The sequence below is a fragment of the Eublepharis macularius genome, chromosome 2, assembly GCF_028583425.1.
Source record: "Eublepharis macularius isolate TG4126 chromosome 2, MPM_Emac_v1.0, whole genome shotgun sequence".
In the NCBI taxonomy this organism is placed as follows: domain Eukaryota; kingdom Metazoa; phylum Chordata; class Lepidosauria; order Squamata; family Eublepharidae; genus Eublepharis; species Eublepharis macularius.
The window spans coordinates 198,603,709-198,626,881 of record NC_072791.1 but is presented as its reverse complement, the minus strand read 5'-3'; the positions used below and the strand labels follow the sequence as shown (position 1 = coordinate 198,626,881).

The window sequence follows — 23,173 nt, the reverse complement described above, 5'->3', positions numbered from 1 at the left end:
AAGATAGCCCTCTTAAAATATTTGAAGAGCTGTCACAAAGAGGATGGAGCAGAGTTGTTTTCTGTTGCCCCAGCAGGTTGGATGAAAAACAACAGGTTAAAATTAAAGCAAAAGAGGTTTTGGATAAACATTAGGAAGAACTTCCTGACAGTCAGAGTGGTTCTTCAGTGGAAGTGGGCGCTCTTTCCTTGGAGGTATTTAAGAAGAGGCTAAATGGTCATCTGACAGCTATGACGATTCTCTGAATTAATATGAATGTATTCACAACAGGGAGTGCATGAAGGGATGAGCCAGTACCGGGCTCTCATGACTCTTTCTTATACACCTAGGGTAATGCCGATCAGCCCCTTTGGGGTCAGGAAGGAATTTTCCTCCAGGCCAGATTTGTCAGGGATCCTGGAGGACTTTTGCCTTCCTCTGGGCATAAAGCAGGGGTCACTGAGGGAGGTGAGGTGGGAGGGATAGCTGTGAATTTCCTGTATTGTACAGGAGGCTGGACTAGATGACCCTTGTGATCTCTTCCAGCTCTATGTTTCTATGAAGTAGTGGAATGCTTTCCTGACTTTTACCAATACATAGTACAAGAATAGGAGCCCCCAGTGCATATCAAGTGACTATATTCTAACCTGATTAAAGGGCATCCATTAACACTATTAAATGCCTTTTCCCTAGCTGAATTTCGCCAGAGATATCAGTGGATTACAGTTATTGCTATTAGATCCAGAGGAGTTAGCCATGTTAGTCTGTAGTAGCAAAATAGTAAAGAGTCCAGTAGCACCTTTAAGACTAACCAACTTTATTGTAGCATAAGCTTTTGAGAAGCACAGCTTTCTGATGAAGAGAGCTGTGGTTCTCGAAAGCTTATGCTACAATAAAGTTGGTTAGTTATTGCTATTATTAGTGCTGTTAATCTTAATTTTTAAAATCTAAATTCATCTGTAATATAGAGCAATCATTTATTCTTCACATGGGTGCAGTATCTACATGTGAAATGTTCCCCACAGAGATCAACACAGTCTTCTTTCTGTCCTCCCCTGGCATAGGTGCAGAGAAATCAAAAAATGGAATGTCAGTGGGCACCTCTCACATCCACACCCAGTCCCATCCCTCTGGGAAAGGATCAATGGAGGGATCTCCGAAACCCACACATGCTCTGGGCAAGGGGAGGAGAACAAAGCTCTGTCAAGCACTATCGGGAGTTCTCCAGGCATGCGCACTGTGCCCACGTAGGGGAGAATCACAGTCTTTTAATTCTCTTTACCATCTCCATTGTTTCATTCTTTCATGAAACAGGGCAACATAAACATGGAAACTGATGAAGGCCATTAACACATAAGTGGCTGAGGCTGGATCTGAATCCAAATTTCCCAGGACCTGGTCCAAAAAATATAGCACCCCACAAGCTCCCTAAAAACCAGGGGTCCCTAACCTTTTGGGGCCTGTAGGCACCTTTGGAATTCTGCCACATGATGGTGACACAACTGTGAAATGGCCATCACAGGAGGTGGAGCCACTGCAAAATGGCAGAGAGTGAAGTTATGCATAGCTTTAATAATAACTCCTCAGCATTTCAAGCCGAGACTCTATTTAACAGGGTGTCTTTTACACTGAATGCATTGTTTTAAAATATTTTCTTGCATATAGGCACAGCTTACTTTCAGTCACACAGTGAAGATCCTTGAGTTGTGGTGGCAGCTGCTCCCAAAGCAACATTTTAAGAAATCTGCTCAGCCAAGCAGAAGCCCTCCTGGGCAAAAGCCCCATCTGGCCTCGCTCACTTTTTAAAAATACTTGGTGAGCACCAGGGAAGGTGTCAGTGGGTGCCATGACACCCATGCGTACTATGTTGGGGACCCCTGCTATAAACCATACCTACAGATGTAAAATCTTACCTGCTTCTTGTACGCTCTCACGCTGCCTTACAGTAGTCTTTGGATTTTGATTTTTTGAACTCCTTGTGAGAGTACTCTGCCTAAATATTTTGTTCACCGAGGGAAGACAAAACAGCAGAAAGTTGTACACAGGCTACCAAAAGATATTATGCTTTGAAGCCAGTTTCTGATATCCAGTAATCCAAAGTCCTGCGGTATCCAACTCTGCTCAAGCACTGCTGCCTTTTTTCAGTGCAAGAGCTGAAATGACTCCGTGTCACAGGGACAAGCCAAAGCTACACAGAACATTCCGAATGGACAGGGACTGCCCCACTGTCTTCTGTGCGGAAGAATGCATTCTACCTAACCAGCTTGTCAAAGAAATCAGGAATGTCCACATGCACACAGAGCTCCATAGTAAAGCCCCTGTAGAGTCAAAGAATAATGGCGTAACTCTACTGTATATTTTAAGATTCATTCTCATGATTTTTCAGTCAACCCTCCTAATATACAATGTATTCATTTTTGCAAGTTGTGCCGCCAATTAACCGTAAATTGCAACTTAGAGCTTATTTTGTATTCTCCAAATAGGCTGGTGCATCTTACTCTTGCCATGGTAACACTATTCAAAACTCCTTATATGTGTCAATAACATTTAGAACGGAGAATGTCTTAATCGTAGTGAAAACTTCCATGCCCAAACCAGCAACTATCACGACCAACTGGAGAGCCAGAGAAGCCCTCAACAGAATGGCAGCATCCTGCACTTCTCAACATCACGGTCAGGGCAGGAATCTCACAGCATATTTGCAATGCCAGGGGAGCATTATTCCCCCTTGTGAGTGTAAAGCATACATAAACTCTCAGTATTCCAAGAGTGAGAACTGGTTGCTATCTACCGTGTTGTACAAAAGCTATCTACTGAAAAAGCTCAAAGCCAGCAATTTGTCCCCTTACCAAAATTAAGACCTCAACTGAAGTGAGACTTACTTTTCTAATGAGTTAGCTGTACACAGCAAGATCTGCACTGACGGAGTATGATGTCGCCTTGTAGATTCTTTCCCACATCCGATGCTGCCTTGGTTTTAAAAAAGTCAAAAAACAAAACCACCACTAAAGGTTTTATATCAGCTGCGAAACAGTGATTGTGTTGAGAGCTAGACTACATGATTCTGGAGACTGCAGCTTCAGATGTGTAGGTAAGGTGAAAACAAATCAAGAAGGCAGGGCCCTGCATGGATCAGAACCACACTGCAGGGGAAAGGAGATGTACTGCTTAGCCCTTGCACCATGTCTTTGAAAATGCCACACTTCCAACTGCCTTCAGCCCAGTAGGGACAAAAGAAAGGCAAACGGGGGGTATCAGACTGGATGAAGCAACCAGTAGTTACTTCTGCATCTTCACTAACGAGTCCTTGTGTGACATTGCTACATGATGTCAGAGATAGGAGACCTTTACCACCACAGAGTGTTGATAACAGATAGGGCATGCTTACATTTACTGCAATTGGTATAATGTAAGATTACTTAGCTTTCTTTTTTTTAATTTGCAGGGAGTTGGGTTAGGCTTGACTTTACATGTGAGGGTTTGGGGGGGTATTTTATTATTTAAATAATTATTATTTAAAAAGAAGAAAGCAACATCATCAAACATAAAGTTAATCACTCCATACAAGCTAGTACATACATTATACAATCATTTTCAAAAGAACAACAACAACAAAAAAACAGTAGTAGTAATCAACAACTGTAAACTTTTCCTAATAACTATTCAATCAGCCCATGAAATCTTGTCTAGCTTTATATTCTACGATCTTGGATATTATTTCAGTTATCTCTGTTGTGGGTCAGAATATATAGCTTTAATTGTTTGAAAAGGCACAGAAGAGACCAGCTACACAACAAAAGGCATCTTACCGTGACACTGTTTGAACTGGTTCAATAACAACTTCTTCTAAAAAAGGTAAAAATTTTGGTTCAGTTGAGTGTATTTGGTTTATTAAAATATATCAGAGAGATGGAAAATAATTTTATAAAAAATTCAGTAACAGATGTTTTCAACATTAATAAAAATTACACCGCTTCTCTAAGAATATGGAAACATAAAGAATATTCTAAGCTCCCCCTCCCTGACCCTTCTATAAGTTCCTTCACAAAGCCCTTGAAGCTTCCAAAAAGGAAAAAAGAGAAAGCAGGCATTTTATTGACTGTCCCACTTCCCTTAAGCAAAATAGCACACCACTACATGCTTTCCAGAACATACTTATTAATTATAACGAGCTTGACACAAAAGATGCATCTTTCCAGTGGATTGTTTCCAGTATTTGGAATTAGCTAACTGTCAAGGGGCCCAGACCTGATGTCCCAGGCTACCTTGATCAGATCAGATTTTGGAAGCTAAGCAGTGTGTGAGAGAGAGCGAGAGAACACGCCCTACTTAGCCCTCAGCTGGGATTCCGCCAAGTAAGTCCAGGGTCATTATGCAAAAGTCAGTAATGGCAAACCTCTCTTGCCCTGAAAACCTCTCTTGCCCTCTCTTGCTCTCTTGCCCTGAAAACCTCATGAGGAGTCATCATAAGTTGGGTGTGACTTCACAACACTTTATTTACATGCACACACACACACAAAATGTCAAGGGGAGGGGACGGACAGAAAGCCCACATTGCCTGGGCTCAAAGATATATATCTAATGTATATCTGCATCCTGTACAGACACACCTTGGAATACTCATTAGTGAAGGTCAAGTAATTCAGCATGTGGGGTGTTTTGCCATAACGCTGGTTCCGAAATTTACTTTTTCTCATGGGAGTGAATATGAGAGACAGAGTCGTCCTCTGAAGCATGACAGGGGAGGGCCTAAACCCTCTACCTAGTGACCTCACTGTCTGTATCAGTGTGGTCAGAATTTTAGAGTTTGGATCGATCTGAACCCAAACCCATATCCTAGAGCCAGTCTTGGCCCAAGAAGCAACTTCCAAAAGCCCTCACTTTGGTTCATGTATGTCTATTCTCTGTGAGAGCTGGCAGAAGTCTGCAGCAGCCCCCCCCCCCCGACACAAACCAGGCATGGGCCATAAAAGAACATTAAATTGAAGAAAGGTATTCAGCTTTGACACATAAGACTGACAGAAAGAGGCACAAGCCATTTTATAAGGGCTAAAATTCCCCTTTAACCTATTTGACCAATCATAGCAGGACAATTTACAGGCTTCATGAGATATGCTGAACCATGCTGACTCTTCAATAAGAGCATCTATACAGTGAAAGTCATGTGGGCAGAGACTGGCTCAAAAACAATGGCTATTCTAGGCACAAGGACAAGGAACTCCTGAAGATCCGAGATAGAGCAAAAGTACTGTTGGGCCATATATGGCAGCAGGGTTCTGGAACCACCCATGTCAGGGTGCCACTGACCAATCAGCTGTCAGAGTGCCATTAACCAATCAGCCATCAACCAATCAGAAAGCTGAGGACAACTCTATAAAAAGTGTGACCAAGGAGCTAGTCCTTGCCACTCCTTGGGAAGGCACAAGTCTTTTTGTGTCTGCCAACTGGTGGCCATTAAACTTCCTCTTGGGAACCCATAAGAGACCCACTTTGGTCCAGGGGTTCTCCAGGAAGTAAGTCAGAAAAGGCTTTTTCTGTGGGGTTTTAGTCACTTTGCTATAAGGTTTTAATGTACTATTTGCTTCTAAATTAAGGATTTATAAGTTAATACATAAGTATAGCTTAAGGATTACGCAGTTAGGATTTTAAGGGGAGTTTTACTATAGAATTGATAGAAGATTTGCTTAAGGGTTTATATTATAAAAGTTAAGTACTCTGTTAGTTCTCTCTATATAGGATAAGGTCCATAGGTTAAGATATTGTTATCGGCACGCTTGCATTTCTGTACCATTATCGGTCTGGCTCTGTTTCTGTAACATTCAAGGGCAGATAGACCAGAGGTGACTGGTCTCGAGACTAAATGTACCATTTGTCAGTCAAAATAAATCTTGATGCTAGTTAAGATCTTCCCTGTACAGAGGTGATTATTTACGACACTGAAGACAGACCAGCGAGGGGGGGAAAGACGAAATTAAGTCAGGGGTTATTCTATCCAAACCTCATAAGCCTTGGTAAGCGGCTCATCAGAACAAATGGACCGAGGTGCTGCAGGGGAGGAGACCAGCAGAAGAGAGAGAAGGAGAGGCTCATTCCTCCCCCCATTCTCACAACAATCAGATAACAAGTTTTGTCCCTATCCTGCCAGGGTTCTATACTGAAGTTTGTTTACTTCCTCCCATAGAATTTAATGGGAATCACTGAAAACTGAGCCTATTCAAATTGGACCCATTGGGGTAACCATTCCCTTTCATCTATATAATCCCAGTTCCAGTTCTTAACTGTGCTAGAATGGGCCCCAAAGGCCCAACCTTGGATCTTAAAAAAAAAAAAAACCTACTTACCTTTTGGACCAAACACATGTAGCCTTCCATTTTGCCAGTTCTTCTGTTCCTGAAACACAGAAAGAAGTGAGAACTAATCCAGATTAGCCACTGAAGTGGTAAATTAAATATGGATTGGAGAGGTCTGCATGCATGTTTGTGTGCATCCACTTGTTCACATCTATGTGGTGGGGTTGTCCACGTCATAATGCACAGGAGGAGCTAAACCGTGACACCTGCCCGCCTTATCGGCTGCACTCTGCTTTCCATATTTTTCTTCTGGTTCATTTCTAATACCAGAATTGAGCCAAGCAGGAAGAAAAGTTCTGGAAGCAAAGGAAGGCAGTCGAGAAGGCAGAATATAGCCTCCTATTGCCCACACACTTCAGTTTTGTTTTAAAAAAACAGAATCCCTGCTCTATATGTGAACAGGTGGACACATGGATCCCACAGTCAAGTACAGCCTGATCTTACCTCCATCTTGAAATCCTTCCCTATGTCTTTTCTCATTTAACAACAATTCCCACAACTTTAAAAAAAACACAAGGATGTGACACTTGAGCACAGATAAGGTATGAAGAAATGATTACATCTGAAACGTTTCTCAATAAAACCATTAAAGCCCTTGCAGTATATTAGTTAGGGCATCAGACTAAGATCTGGGAGTTCCAAGTTCACTGGGTGACTTTGAGGCAGGTACACTCTCTCAGCCTCACAGGATTGTTGTGAAGATGAAATGGAGAAATGGAGAACAACGTTGTAAGCTGCTTTGGGTCCCCGTTGGGAGGAAAGTAGGATATAAATATCTAAACAAATAAATGCCAATTGATCAATTCCATTTAGTAAAAAAAAAAATCTAGGAAAATAGTTTTTTTTTTACCTTCACTTCATCTGTCCTTCCTAAGCCATTATGCCTAGTACAAAGTAAAAGTATTTGCACAATTATATTCCTTTGAATATTAGAAACAGTTTAGTCAAGGGTGGGGAGGGGGATGCTTCAAACAAAATCTGCATTCTAGAAGAACTTCATTACCACACTCTACTATGTCAGACTATGCATTTTTCTAATCTGAAGCACATTACACTACAGCAGATATTTTAAAATGTTTTTATATTTCAGAATGCCATGTTAGTTGGCTTGTTATTTTGCCAAATACCACACTGTATATTTTATGGTAGACATGTAGGTGGCTGTTTGAAAGACCTTCTGTGAAGCACTGTGAAGGAATGGCCTTCAATTGCTTGCACAGAATTGTCCAAGCAGTTGGAGTCTGACAAGGGAGGTCAGACTAGTAAAACTGTGTGCGAAGAAAAAGAGGGTTTGCCTCAACTGGGACAGCTTTAGGTTGAAAGAAGACATTTAGTTGAAGTATCTAAGTGTGAATGTCAGCACAAGATAGAACTAGGAGTGTGTCATTGGCAGAGGTAGTGGATAGTGAAAGGAGACTCCCCTTCAGCCAAGTGAAGAGGTTTATGCCTTTTGTAGAAGAATACTTTTTGCCCAGTGACTAAAAAAAAGGGGGGGTGGCTTTTAGGAGGACCTGCGCCCGGTGTAAAGGGAAAAGAGTGCTGTGTTGAAGACAGAACACCTACGCTATAAAGTGAAATCCATGAAGAATCCTTGTTACAAACCTCTGACTTTTAAGAACTGTAAATATTTGAAACTAAGCTATAAGATTATTGTGCCTAATACTTTTGAAGTATTCTGTTCTACAATCAAAATTTACCTCAGCTTTCTTTTCACTGTGCCTACCTATATACCAACCCTGCTGTTTCCTATTGAACTTTACTCAGTTTCTAGTACCATTTCATTTTAAAGCAGATGAGGGCTCCTGCTTTTCCCCTTTCAAACACTTAGGTTGGGATATAAGCCCAAATGGTAGCATATCTCTGGGTGTAATTTAAAGGTCTTTTTATCCCACGCTTAACACATATATATTAAGCGTGGGATAAAAAGACCTTTAAATTACACCCAGAGACACGCTACCAGAGGCTACCCAGCCACAGCAAGCAAATTTAATCAGTTTTGGAAGGAAAATCTGCCTCAGTGGAGGAGTGAGTAGTGCCTTTACGTCAGAGGTGCATATACCATAAAGCAACATCACCCACAGCGCTGTGACAAATGACTTTCACAAAGCAGATCTGCCACATGGAGTAATCACCACAGAGCATATATGTGTACCACACATATTTATTGATTGCTTCCTGTTAGAGTGGGGTAGTAAAACACATTATGTAGATTAGGAGAGCCACAATATTAAATGACTAAAGAAGTGGGAATAAAAGAATTTTAGTCCTCAAGGTGTCACAAAATTCCTGTTTATTTGTGATTATATCAAAGAGTAGCTGTAAGGAGACAACTTGCTTCAGTTCCCTGAATAGCCATTTCCTTACATTAGACTCTCAGAAAGGTAAGCCAGTTAGCTTCCCTTCTACTGGACATGCAATCTCCCTAATGTTATTCTTCCAGCTGGAGGAAGGATGGACACATTTCTCCCAATATTTTATACAGAGTTGTAGTTGTCCTTGAGAAATGCTTTTTTAGGGTGTTCTAAGCACCCCCCCCTCCAGAATGGACATTAATTCCCATTCCACTGATGTAGATGTGGCCTTCAAAAGGTTTCCTTCATCAATGTTTTTCCAACGATCATTTTTCACTGGCTGAAGCAGGTTCTCAGCTACGCTTTTTGTGTAAAAACAGTGCAAAGCTGGTTCAAGTGGACTTCATCCAATATAAGTCCTGAGGCCTGAAGTTCCTGACACCTTATCAGGGGACAGAAGTGGTCTTGTGACTTTCTGTAGGTTCTCCCAAGATACTCAGGGGCAGCAATCACATGACATGAGTTCCTATGCTATCCACAGAGCATGCATAGTAGGTACAGATGTATTGTTGATGTTAGCCTCGTTTGCGGGGAGGGTGGGATATAAATCTAATAGCCAGCCAGCCAGAGGTTTTAACATTTCCTTTGACAGACTGATCACACTCTGTTATGTATTCTGGACAAATCTTATTAAATAACTAACCTTATCTTAGATCTAGAATGAATGTAATTAAATGCTTAGTGTACCTTATGTTATTGCCTGACTTTTGGGTTGAGCTACTAGTAAATAATAATTGTTGTCTTTGAATGAGTTGTATTGCTGCAGAGTGGAAAGTGAATAGAGTTAGAAAATGATAATCTAGGTATCAATCTATAATTCAATGTAACTATACAATGGTGTAACAAACCGGTGATTGCTAGACTCAAAGTCCTGCCACTCTAAGAAAGGTATAAAATAATCAGTTGGCAGGCTCAACTATTGATTTCAATACTGTTGTATTAAGGCTGAATTAACTAATCTCCATTATACTCAGGCACACCAGTGATCCTTGTGGTTCTGGGATAAAGGGAAGAAATGGTAGAGACTTTTGAGACTGACTAATTTTTGACCCCCTTTACCTTTTGTTTCGTCTCAATGTTCAGTACACCTGTTCTGGCACGTAAAAGAAACAGTGTACTTCCCAAAGCAATTTTGCCTCGTCAGAATTTTCCTCTATTAATTTCACCTTTATGGACATAGACCTTGCTTTAATAAGCACAGTGCCAAAGATCTTTTTTCATATCAGATCCATACCAGATCAGAACCAGATCAGCACACTTTATAATCATTTCCATGTGAATTTAGAATCTGTCATACTTGAACTTTTGGCACTGAAGCGCTAGACAATCAAATTAGCATCTCCTTGTATATGGGTGATGAATCAGGATACAGTTCCTGAGTGTGACAAACTCTAATGCTTCATCATTTTATTAAATTAGCATAGGACTGTTTGACATGTAATGTTCTTTTTCTTAACAGAGAGCTCCTGTGCATGGGGAACATTCAGTCATCTATGAGAACTCAATTTCAACTCTAACCTCACCAAGATGGGGAGGGACTCCCTTTCCTTACCTTGGCAATGGCAAATGTTTTTCTATGATAAATCCATCTAAAAAGAAAGGTTCAATATATGTAATGCAATTTTCTCAAATGTACCCCATGTACTTTCACTTTACAAATGAGTTCACTAATACATAATATAACACAAAAAGTTTTGAGATACATTTAAAACAATGACTTTAAAAATCCTTAGCAGCTACCATGAGAGAAATCATTTGATAAAAGACATACAAGTCCAGAAAACAAGCAAGACATTAAACCAGGCTCATTTTGAGAGGGAATGTACCAGAATGGTGTTCTGGTAGTTCCCCCAAGTCAGGTGGCCCCGCCCACCTGACTTTAGGGCTGTTTAGGCCTCGATTTGAGCCAAAATGGCCCTAATCTGGGCCAAAATGGCCTGGATTGGGTCAGTGCCGGGCGAGGGAACCTTCCCTTGCCCGGCACCGACCTGATCCTGGCCATTTCGTCCCCAACTTGGGCCGAAACAGGCCCAAAATCGTCATTTTGGGCCCGTCTCGGCCTGCATTGGGGCCGAAACGGCCTGGACCATGTTGGTGCCAGGTGGGGGAAGCCTCCCCTGCCCAGCACCAACCCAGTCCCGGCTGTTTTGGCCCCAATCCGGGCTGAAACAGGCCAAAAATGTCAATTTTAGGCCATTTTCTGCTGGGATTGGGGCCCAAACGACCAGGATTGGGTCAGTGCCGGGTGGGGGAAGCCTTCCTCTCCCAGCACCGACCTAGTCCCAGCCATTTCAGCCCTGATCTGGGCCAAAATGGGCCCAAAATTGCCATTTTTGGCCATTTTGACCCCATTCCCACTGGGATCAGGGCCAGAACGACCGGGATTGGGTCAGTGCTGGGTGGGAGAACTCTCCCCTCCCCAGCACTGACCTGGTCCTGGCTGTTTCGGACCTGACTTGGGCCCACACGGGGCCCATATGGCCATTTTTGGCCATTTGGGGCCCATTTCAGCCGGGTTCAGGAACAAAACCACCAGGATTAGGTCGGTGCTTGGGGGGGGACTCCTCCTCTGCCCAGCACTGACTTGATCTGAGCTGGTTTGGGCCCAATCCAGGCCAAAATGTGCCCAAAATAGCCATTTGGGGCCTGGATTGGGGCCAAATGGCCATGATCGGGCCACTGCCAGATGAAGGAACACTCCCCCGTCTGGCAGCAGCCAAATCCCAGCCATTTCGCTCCAATCAAGGGGTGTGGCATATGCTAATGAGTTATGCTAATGAGTTCCTGCAGTTCTTTTTCTACGAAATGACCCCTGCATTAAACTATGAACCTATAAATTACAAAGATAAATGGCATTCTGATAGTTTAACAGTGTTTTATTTGAGTCTAGCCATTTGTGCATTTTTATAAAGAAATACAGGATTTAGAGTATTGGTAATGTTACTATGTTCTCTCTGTTCCTTCTCCTCTTAATGTCTTTAATTGGTAAATGTTTAAAAAAGCATTATAAAAGATGCCATTTTTCTCAATCCACATACGTTGGGTACACATACACAGAAGTTCCCCTCTACTCCCTGTTCAGTGCTTTAGTTTGGAAATAGGTAAGTTCCCTGTAAAAAGCAAGAATTCTGTGGCAAATGAACCACTGGACAAATATTGTCACACCAGTAATTACACGCAGGGTGGAAACTGTGCTGTTCTGTGAATTCCAGCGACTAGACAAAGATAGACAGCAGCATAGACCTAAACACTGGTACAACATGGTTTGTAAGATATAGTGGATTGATTTAAATTGCCAAGGGGGGGAATTGTATAGGCCAATGATTAGCATCATAGCTGGTTTGTTAACCATAAATCATTGTGATTTAAAACTGAAACTTAAAACTGAAATTTAAAACTTGTTGAATAGGATGCTTCTCTCTGACTCCTCCTCCTCCTCCTCCTGTGCCCTTTTTCTCTCACCTCATGGCCTTGCAAGAGGTAAGACACTTCTATAGGTCTCTTCTGTGAGACCACGCCAGAGAATTGCCCAGGCATACAGATGACCATATATCTGCAACAGGACTAGCTGGTCACTTATGACAGGGGAAACTATTCTTAGATTAAGTTTCTGTCTCCTTTCTATTCCAAAATGCTTGTGAATGTGAATCTACCTCAATAAAAGTTTCATCATTTTGCAATATATTTTCTTGAAGTGCGTTTAATGCTTGTGATTCCACCCATGCCTTCCTGACTGTTCAGCTTTGCCAGACTAACTAACAGATGTATCCAAATACAGACAGTTGCAGTGAGGAGGAGGGTGCAGGGAAGTTGGCTTCCTGTAGCATAACTCCACACGCACCGCTTAGAATCCAAGCCACTAGTGTTTCTAATCAGACTACTGGGCCAACTGCAGAGACCAGCTTGTGTTTCTGAACATAAAACAGGGGCAAATGGTCACCACATGGATCAGTGGACGGCCCTCGGGATCTTCTGTCAGTCCCTGGCCTCCAAGCATCAAGCCCCACAGCATAATCAGTATTGTGCTATATAATGATCCAAACCCACAGTGCTTCATTTACAAATAAATACGATGTTTCATGAGGGGGTCGTTAATTCAGTTTTGATTCATGTGTTTTACATTAAGATCAGATTTTATTTTAAATTATATTTTAATTTAGGCTGTTTTTAAAAGAGAAACTATTTATAGCTGTAACTTTAAAAAAACAAATCTGTTGTATTTAATTATTTATTTAAACCACCCATTTTTATCCACTCTGGTTGTAACACAGGGTTCAGCAGCAGCAGGCCAATCCTATAAGAGAAAAGATGGGGGAAATTGTTCCAACTTCTTCCTGCAACAGTTCCACTGACCCTTTCCTACGTCTTACCTGAATGCAGACTTTTCAGTGATGGGGTTCATGCACGACACTTATTCTATTCCTCACTGATCTCGGGCTCCTTCTCCCCTAGCCCATTGGCCAACCAGACTACCAATTGGGCATTTTACCTCAGTGATTCCTGATTTAATGCAGATACATTGAACATTTGGTTTTTACAGGCTCTCTAAACTGGTTTCTACAGAACTTTGGAATCAGAAGTGCTTCAAAGTCTGTTACCAAAACTTCTTACTAAGAAAAGGAAGGAAAACCAAACAAATCGGCGTTCTTTCAAAGCAGCATAAATGTTTAAGCGGTTTAACTTACAGTTAAGATTTAAATAATTTTAAAAGCCTGTTGTGAAAAACATTAGCTTGTCATTGCTAATATGACAGTGTAAATAAGCATATATTTCTGTTTCTTCCAGAACTGTATTATAAATTTTTCCTTCCAGTCTAAAAAACTCAGGACGATTTACTGTCTTTAAACTGAATTCTGTTTTAATGTTACTTTTAAATCATGGAGCTACTCTTGGGTTGGAAATCTGAACCTAGACCTGTGAACTTATGCAAACACCCCTTTAGAGTAATGTTTTCCAAAGTCTGATACATTTAATAATCTTTGTCTGCTATTGTAATGGAAAGTATTTATTCAGTTACTGAACATGTTTGTGCATCACATCTTTATAAAAAGGCTTGAGGTGATTAAGAACACAATCCACCCCAAAACAATAGGCTTAGAGAGCAATCCTAAGCAGATCTATTTAGATTCCTAATCAAGTTTTTTCGGTGAGGCTTACTTCGAGGAAAGCGTTCTTAGGATTGCACTTTATGTAACTTATACATCATTACACCTACTGAAAAGCTCAAATTATTTTAAATCAGGAGCAACACAATAACCATATCCAGGGCTTTTTTTCTGGGAAAAGAGGTGGCGGAACTCAGTGGGTTTCCCTCAGAGAAAATGGTCACATGGCTGGTGGCCCCGCCCCCGATCTCCAGACAGAGGGGAGTTTAGATTCTAAACTCCCCTCTGTCTGGAGATCAGGGGGCGGGGCTACCAGCCATGTGACCATTTTCAAGAGGTTCCGGAACTCTGTTCCCCTGCGTTCCCCCTGAAAAAAAGCCCTGACCATATCTAACTCAGCAGAAGTACATCATGTTACATCCCCATACCTGTTATAGGATGGCTTCAGCCCGTGATCAGTCATATTAAGATACCTTAAGATATGCTGTGTTTTAAGAAAAGGGATATTCTTGAAGGGATACTTGCTTTCTTGCTGAGAAAACCTGGGCAGCGCCCATATCTGACTAAGTCAAAAGTAGAAATAAATATAAATATTTTTCCTTGTGACAATGTGTGTCATGATGAATCTGATTCTCAACAGCATTTTACAGCAAAAATTGTTGTGTGGGAAGCCATGTATATAAGCTTGTCTCATATTATGTTTCTAGATATGGAAGTAGCTCACAGGGAACTTCTCTGATTTAAAACATGCCACAGGATGTGGCTTGTGCTTATGAGGACGAGGTGGAGGATTAGACATTTGCTCTGCACATGTTTTCCTTACACAACTCAACTGCCCACAGAGCAAGAATGTCAGCTTCATGGCAAACTCATGTAAGCAAACTCATGTCAACAATTCTTGTTAGCTCTGAAATATTAGTAAAAGATCAAAGCCCAATGTACTCATGAGGATTTCTTAAAAGACAAAATATTTTAAAGGAAAGGGATTGACGTTTCAAAATTAATGCTCTTACTTACATTCTGAATAAACAACGACTCATTTTTTAAAACTCAGAAAGAAGGAATGGAAATAAAATACTATACAATTCTCCATTAATTGTTTACAGAAAATACCTTCAGGGGCAATCACTTCCATCATTCCAGAAACCTAGGAAAAATGTAGAAGAAAAATATCCAATGGTATCTCTGAGGAGTACAGTGTTGTGGGACTGAATAAGATAAAATGTATTAGTCACCCACAGCTGCAAGAATTCTTAAAAACTATTCAGATACTATTTCTCAGTTGAGTACATCGCAGTAGGTCATCTCTAATGCTTCTTCTCACAACATTTCCTTGTAAAAGCAACTGTCAGTAAGTTAAACATTCTTGAGAGGCAAGATCAGGATGGTATAAAAAGACATAGCAAAGTGTAGTAGGGGTTACCCTTCACTACAAATCATGAGTTGTTCAGGTGAAAACAGAAAGGATCAAAGGTCCAAAGCCTCAAACACTGCCCCCCCCAATAATTTTGTGTTGGCAATATGTCTTTGAAGGATTGTTATCTCTTTGTTTTTGATTGTGAATCTATCTAGCTAGATCTGGGAACATTTATCAAATTTTAGCACAAGATGACGTGTCAAGAACAAATGTACAGAATTCAGAAGAATTCAACTGATCAATATCAATACTAACTCTCAGTCATACAGATTTCAATTGGAAGGGTGGGAAATAGTTTTTATTGCAGAGAAAGCCTAATGAAATATGTCACCCTAATATCAAATAATTTTTACAAAAGGAATGATGGCAAAATGCTTATTCACATGCAGCAAAATACAGTTGTGGCCTTCACTTTTATTTTAATTTATGACATCTTGCACAAAATGATCAAAACAAGGAATTTAGTTCTTCAGAAAGAGGCTCTGTGGATATCATACAGCTTTAATATAAATCCCTTAAGGTGGAGGCAGGGTTGCCAACAACCCGAAGAAAAAATATTCTGACCATTTAATAGAGAATTAATGTGTGGGAAGAGGCAAGTGATGCCTCACTCCTCCACTTGAAGCCAGCTGGGTGACTTTGGGTCAGTCACAGCTTCTAGCTCACTCAGCCCCACCCACCTCACAGGGTGTTTTGCTGTGGGGATAATAATAACATACTTTGTAAACCACTCTGAGTGGGTGTTAAGTCATCCTGAAGGGCAGTATATAAATCGAATGTTGTTGTTATTATTATTATTTTCATGGCATGGAGGTAAGTAACATCACTTGGTAAATAATGTCCCATTGAACCTCTGATAAAGGGACAGGGACAGGGTTTTTTCCCCTCTAGGTGGCAACACCAGCAGAAAACACTTCTGTCAATACTAGGTTTCCAGGGTATTAGCAAATGTACAAGAGAAGACAGTTCTAGAACTCAAGCTCAAACACAAAGCTCCATATGGATCAGCAAGTCAGAGCTCATTTTGCCTTCAAAGTTAAAGCAACTTCATTAATTGTAATTATTTCAAACATTGGTATGCTACCTCTCTGAATATCTGTTTGAGGCATGTGACAAAAAGAAGAAACAGGATAAAATGCAAATCAAGTAGTAAGTACAATTGTCGTGTGATCTGCACAATGCCACTGTTACATCTGTAGGTAAATCAAGAGTTCAGAATCCCAGTGCAGCTCTCCCTTTCTCTGCATTCATTTATAGAGAATTTTTAAGTTATCTGCATAAGATCTAAACACACACACAATGGGGAATGGGCACCCATCATATGTACAACAGCTGCCATTTCTACAAGGCCCTAAAACTTCTGCTGCGACATGTCATCTGAAACCCATTTATGTTATCAAGTGGAATTCAGCAGGTCTGGCTTGAGTTCAAATGGGAATAAGCCAATTTAAGAGCTTTGTAGCTCATGTTTTATTAATTACTCATGTGGACCCATAGCCAGCTTTTATACAAGGGGTGGGGATGAGAAGAGAATAGGAAACAGACACTGGTTCAGGGTGCTTTGTTATGAAATGGTATAAAGATTTAACAAATACATGAATGCAATTATGCCAAATGTCACTGCATATGGGTTAGCAAAATCGAAGAGTCCAGTAGCACCTTTAGGACTAACCAACTTTATTGTAGTATAAGCTTTCAAGAATTACAGTTCTCTTCATCAGATGCAGCCTGGATCTATGCATATGGGTTAGCTCCTTTAATGGTAGAACAAGTGCTATCCTCAGTTCCAAACACATAACTGCTAACACAGAATCTCCACAGCACCCCTTGGTATGTGCTAAAAGAGAATCCAAACTCCACATTTTTAGCATTTTGATTTCAAGTACAATAGAATGGGTAGCAAAAAGTCCTTAATGCCTACTTCCACCTGACACTCAAATATGTGCTTTGTTTAAAAAATGCCTCTGAATGTAATTTTATAGATTAGGCTATTGAGTACTCTCTGCTGATTTAGATACGCTCTTGTGGGATAGTTCAAGGTTGCTAAAGATGTCATGTTAATTACTTACACTTTAATTCAGAAAGGTTTAATTCATCTAGGTGTTCGACTTTATGCTAGTTTTCAAGTTTGCTGCTACCATACCCTATTGTATCTGTTTTCACTGAACATAGTAACTGTTGATCATGTTGTATATTTGCTCTGTGAATGTCCTAGCTTTTGATTATATAGTATGCACCTGCAGCATGTAATCTGCTTCTCAGTGAGAAAGGAGACCTTTAAACAACAGCAACAATAATAAAATAAATCTCCCCAAGCTTTCGAGTCAGCTGATTTACAGTGCAATGCTAAGCATTTTGTGGGAATAAGCCCTCTTCAGTATGAACCTGAGTATACTTGCTTAAGTTGGCACTGTAAGTTTACAGCAGTGTAGAAAAGTCACCTACTAAGCAACCGTTAGTGGAACCTAGGTGTCCTTCTTCAGTGAAACACTGCATCTCTCCCCACCCTGTGGCACTTATTCTGATTCTGCTGTAAGTTGCCTTGGATCTCTAGAAAAGCAGGGTATAAAAATCTAAATAAATAGAGATCTTTTTATGACATTCTATAGATGAATGCCTTTTCCGTCTAGCTTTTGAACTAATAGGGCTGCTGAGCCTTTCAATAATCGTGGGAAAGGCAGAAAACGAACAAGTGAAGGGTTCCCCAGTGTGGAAATGTGCAACGCGGGGGCGGGGGGGGGGGGAGGATGCTACAGCTATTCAATGTCTGCCTGATGCACAAATGTGAAAATTGGGGTGAGGAGGTGGCAACGGTGGTACTGCTGGTTTCTTAACAGATCTTTGTTTTAAAAAGAGTTTTTATTGCAGCATGCAAAAAAGGTGAGCAAAAGTTTTAGAGGTGTTGAGGAAGAAGTCTCCTACCTTGGGGGCTGTTCGTCTGGGAATCCCTTGGCCCAAAACAAGATTGAACCTAAAGAAGGGGGGGACAAGAACGAAGGGTAAGGTACGCACTGCTCTCTGCCCTCAACCCCTGCCCGAAAGCACTGGAGGACTACCTCTTCATGGTGTAGCCTAGCAGCCAGTGCTCGCTCACTGTGGGTCAACAACGCGGCCTTCGTTGCTCCCAGTCCCTGCCTCTTTCGCACTGGACCAGCACAGAGAACAATCCAGGCGTTGCCATAGCAACCACAATAAGCGAACTGTGAGCACACAGAAAAGAGGGCCGGCTAGGAACGAAGGCGCGAGCGAAAAGGTTCCGGTGCAGAGAGGAGCGGAGGCGAAACTGCCTGTAATCGCTGGGTAGGGAAGAGTGAGGGAAGAGACCGCCAGCTTCTTCAGTTTAGGGCACTGAAGAAGACACAGGCAGTTGTGGGTCATTTCCAGAACAACCCTAAGCAAGTCTATTGAGGATCCTGGTCGACACCCAGGAAAGTGTTCTCAGAATTCCACTGTGCTCCAGCAAAATTAAAAGGGGAACTAGGTGCAAGATGAAAGAATTTATTTAGGTTTTAAAATCTTCTTTCACCTTGCACTTGTTCCCGTCCCCCCCGCCTTCTGGTGCGGCCACTGTTTCTCCAGCAGCAAAATTAAAGCCAGAAACAGTGGCATTTTAGAGACTTGACAAAATTCATTGGTTGCCTGACTTAAGCGGGGATGGGCTGGAGTTCTTTTGGAATTACAACTGATCCACATACTTCAGAGATCAGTTTCCTTGGAGAAAATGAGCCTGGGCTCTATGGCCTCAAATCCCTGTTGCGCTTCCTCCCTAAACTCCACCCTCCACAGGCACTACTGCCAACTCTCTAGGAATTTCTCAGGACAGAGTTGGCAACTAATTCCAGAATAAGGCATCAGTATCTTGATAAAATGAGCTCTGATTCATGAACGCTTATACTGGAATAAAATGTGTCAGGCTTTAAAAGTGGCAGATAATTCGGATTTAAAGATAGAGTTTTTCATCCTGACAACTGTGAGACAAAATAAACTGTTCTGATTTGTGTACTCCAAGGGACTGGGGAAAACATAAGTGGTAATAAGCAAAAATAATCTGTTATGTTTTGAGGAAATTAATTTGGAATCATTCCCGTTCCAATGTCGTTTGTATATATTCAGTCACTACCCTAAGCTAAATCTTGAGGTTTAGAAATGTATGCTTTGGTTTCAAGTTTATATGCAGAAATAAATGGAATGCAGTAGGAACAGTAAAACTATTTTTGTTGCAGAAGAATCTTTTTCAAAAGATATTCGAAGACTGACACCCTCATCCTTTCCACTTTGTATTGTAGACCACTCAAAAGTGTCCCATCATTTGCAATGTACTGCCTAGTTGGCATCCCTCTTTCTCTTAGTATTTATCCAGATTTAAAACTTTCTCTGTGTGAAGGCTTGGGGCATGTGAGAATGTAAAAAGAATGAAACTCCATTAAACAGAATAGAATGTGATCATGTTAAGATACCATTAGAAGTATCCAAGTGTCTACTGGCTTGCTCATATTAATGGAAAGTGAAATATGAATAGCTCCAATAATGCTCTTGATGCATTCCAGTTACTGGAAGGTGGTCCCCAATTATGGTTGCCAGCTCCAATTTGGGATATTCCTGGAGATCTGGGGCATGAAACCTGGAGAAAGTGGGATTTGGGGAGGGAAAAGACCTTGGCATGGCATAATTCCATAAAGTCCTCCCCCCAAAGTAGCCATTTTCTCCAGGTGAATTGATCTCTGTGGCCTGGAGACCAGTTGTAATTCCGGGAGATCTCCAGCCACTACCTGGAGGCTGGCAACCCTATCCTCAATGAGTCCTAGTATGATTATTCTGAATACAAAAACCGGCTTCTGCACAACTTTTTTTCAAGCAAATACAGCCAAGTTGTCATACTGGAAACATAAATATCAATAAAGAACTGAGATCTGAACAGCTGTACATCACAAAAATAGGCTTGTGATTACCAACATGATGCTCAAGCAGCATATAGAGAGCTGTCTCCATAGGGTATACAGCAGATTGCCTGCCTCTGTGGAGTAACCCTGGATGTCCTTAGTGGTCTCCCACCCAAGTATGAACAAGGGCCAACCCTGTTTAGTATCCAAAGGCTGATGAGATCAAGCGAACCCGTACCATCCATGATTTTGAATACAAGACACATTTTTCAATGCAGAGAAATCTCAAATTCTCTGAGCCAGTGTGGTACAATGGTTAGAATGTCTAAAATATATTCAGGATTTCCATTGCATTTGTTGATTACATTGTGTACTTTGAAACAACAGTGTTTCTGAGGAATAATTATATGTGATCTGAAATATAGCATATAGCTAAACATGGCTAAAATCCAGCACTATTAGGGGACACTTATTTATGGCACAGCAGCTTGTTCCAATATTTTTCCTCTCTTTAAGTAGGTATAATATATGGCAATATATGCTGTATCTATGAGAGAAATTTTATTCACTGTCATCGAAGAAGGCAACGGGTTACTTCTGTTCCCATTCATGTGCTTTCCCAGTAGATTCTTCTGTTTATACAGCACATCTCTGCCATCCAGAGTTTGTTCTTACTCAGACTGGAGGCTGTGGCCATGCCAGTGGCAAAGAGAAATTTGAATTGTTTGTAGGAATTCTGTAGTTTCTCCAGGCAACAATCTCCTTTTCCAGTCAGACAGATAATAATCTTATCTGATGATTGTGTAGGTATTCAAAGAATAAGGAAAAAAAGAAAAAAATAAGCATCATCTTAAATTTCTTCCATGGAAATCAACTGGACACACGTGACTAACTTGGACTAGTCCCGTGAGACTGAGAAGTACCTAACTTTAATTATTGAGCTTCATAAACGTATATTGATGTTCAGCCTAATCATATGTATAGTATTCTTCTATAGTATGCTATAACACTTCATTGTAATAATTTTACAATGTTTTATTTTGTCTTAATCATGTGCATAATATATTTAGATTAAAGTTGCCAACTTCTGATTCTAAACACACTTATAGTGAAATTCTAAGCAGATCCAGAGGAGTTAGCCATGTTAGTCTGTAGTTGCAAAATAGTAAAAAGTCCAGTAGCACCTTTAAGACTAACCAACTTTATTGCATCTGACGAAGAGAGCTGTGGTTCTCGAAAGCTTATGCTACAATAAACTTGGTTAGTCATAAAGGTGCTAGTGGACTCTTTACTATTCTAAGCAGTGTCGCACATTCCTAAAAGCATTAACTTCAATTCATTTAGAAGGGTGTGAGTCTGTTTGGGATTGCACTATTACTGTACTAGAAAATCATTCTACCCGAAGTATCAGAAGTTACCCAGTAAATGGGTTTTCAGCATTTGGTTTAAGATAAAATAATTTTAGCAGCATGAGTGAAGTCTCACTTTTCTACCAGCTTTATACGCAACTCATTTTTATTGAAAAGTCCCAATCCTCAAATTCTTTCCATGAAGGAAATCCATGACTAGGTGGGACAGATTGTTTTATAGACTGTGGGAAGCATTTTCTTAAAATGCTCATTCAAATGTAATGTTTTCATACTATTTCCTCCTACTATACCAGTTTCCCTAAGGGGGCTTTCTCAAACTGTTTTGTAGTATTGGCACTATGTACTCAGATTGCTTCTGCATTTCTACCATTCAGCATACAAATTAGAGTCATACGATGGCTCAGCTTGTTCCCAAATATAAGAAACAGCAAGAGGAGGAGAATACTAAGTTTAAAAGAAAAGAAGAAATCTATAAAGAAATTTGTAGAGATGTCTGGATGAATACTGAGCATGCTTACAAGGTTTCTGTCCTTTGTGCTCACTTCAGAGTATATGTATGTTTAGCATTGGGATAAAGAAATTCGAGCAAGGTTGGCAGTATCTTCTGCTTCTTGATGCAATTTGAAAATATCAGTAAAAAGCTTTCAGCTATTTACTACATGGACTATTCCTTCCATATAGGAAACCCAATTGTAGAATATGCATGCAATCCAGACTGGCAAGCAGTATTTAACAGGGAACATTTTCTGAGCGGAGAAAAGGCTGAATGGTCAACAATACCTCCCCCCCCCCGCCCCTGCCCCAACTCACCCAGTTGCTCTGGAGGGCCAACAAACAGGGCACTGAGGCCAAGGCCTTCCCTTGATACTGCCTCTTAGCACTGGCATTCAGAGCTCTGCTGACTGCAGTTTCGCATGTTAGTGTTACAGTGAACATCCATATGTGAACATGTTACAGTGAACATCCATACACCCTGCATGTACTGAGAGCCAGTTTGGTGTAGTCGTTAAGAGCGTGGGACTCTAATCTGGAGAGCCGGGTTTGATTCCCTACTCCTCCACTTGAAGCCAGCTGGGTGACCTTGGGCCAGTCACAGCTCTCTCAGAGCTCTCTCAGTCCCACCCACCTCACAGGGTGTTTTGTTGTGGGGATAATAATGACATACTTTGTAAATCGCTCTGAGTGGGCATTAAGTTGTCCTGAAGGGCAGTATATAAATGGATTTTTATTATTATTATTATTATTATTACTTTTTGTACATCTATTTGTAAGGAAGAGCTAACACTCATTTACTTTGCAATTGAAAACAGGGACCAGTACTTGGGTAAACAAGGGGTTGGTATCACATATTCATCTGTACTTGTACATGAGAATTAGTCAACAGACATATTTTAAAAAGTGTACATTGTACACAGATTGTGTGTGTGTATTCACAGTAATTTGTGAACAGGGCTTCTGTATAGGAGGCTGGTATGCTCCTCTGAAGTCCTTGGAAGAAAATTGTGGTTAAAAATGTATTCGATAGATAATTTAGGTGGGGGGGGGGGGGGAGAAAAACCAGCCAGCTGAAGTCCCTGAAAGCTTATAGAATTATAGGCGGAGGACATTTTGAGGGGCAGGCTGGGATACCCAGATTGTTCTCTTACACGATTCCTTATAAATACATTTTCAAATCTTAATATTAAGAGCATCAGATAATATTTCAACGGTCAGAATGAAGT

The 23,173-nt window shown here is 40.9% G+C and overlaps 1 protein-coding gene across 1 annotated transcript in view; it reads right to left on the bottom strand.

Annotated features, from left to right (window-relative positions):
• Positions 1-18,311, bottom strand: part of ERICH2 (glutamate rich 2) — a 37,616-nt gene extending 19,305 nt beyond the window's left edge. Inside the window, exons 1-9 of the mRNA XM_054972395.1 lie at positions 18,259-18,311; positions 18,125-18,173; positions 14,899-14,932; positions 10,233-10,269; positions 7,180-7,213; positions 6,321-6,369; positions 3,789-3,825; positions 2,862-2,945; positions 1,893-1,972 (exon numbers count right to left, since the gene is read on the bottom strand). Of these exons, the coding sequence (XP_054828370.1) occupies positions 1,893-1,972; positions 2,862-2,945; positions 3,789-3,825; positions 6,321-6,369; positions 7,180-7,213; positions 10,233-10,269; positions 14,899-14,932; positions 18,125-18,173; positions 18,259-18,266 (412 nt within the window). The 5' untranslated portion in view covers positions 18,267-18,311. The remainder of the gene's footprint in view (positions 1-1,892; positions 1,973-2,861; positions 2,946-3,788; positions 3,826-6,320; positions 6,370-7,179; positions 7,214-10,232; positions 10,270-14,898; positions 14,933-18,124; positions 18,174-18,258) is intronic.
• Between the last annotated feature and the right edge of the window lie 4,862 nt (positions 18,312-23,173).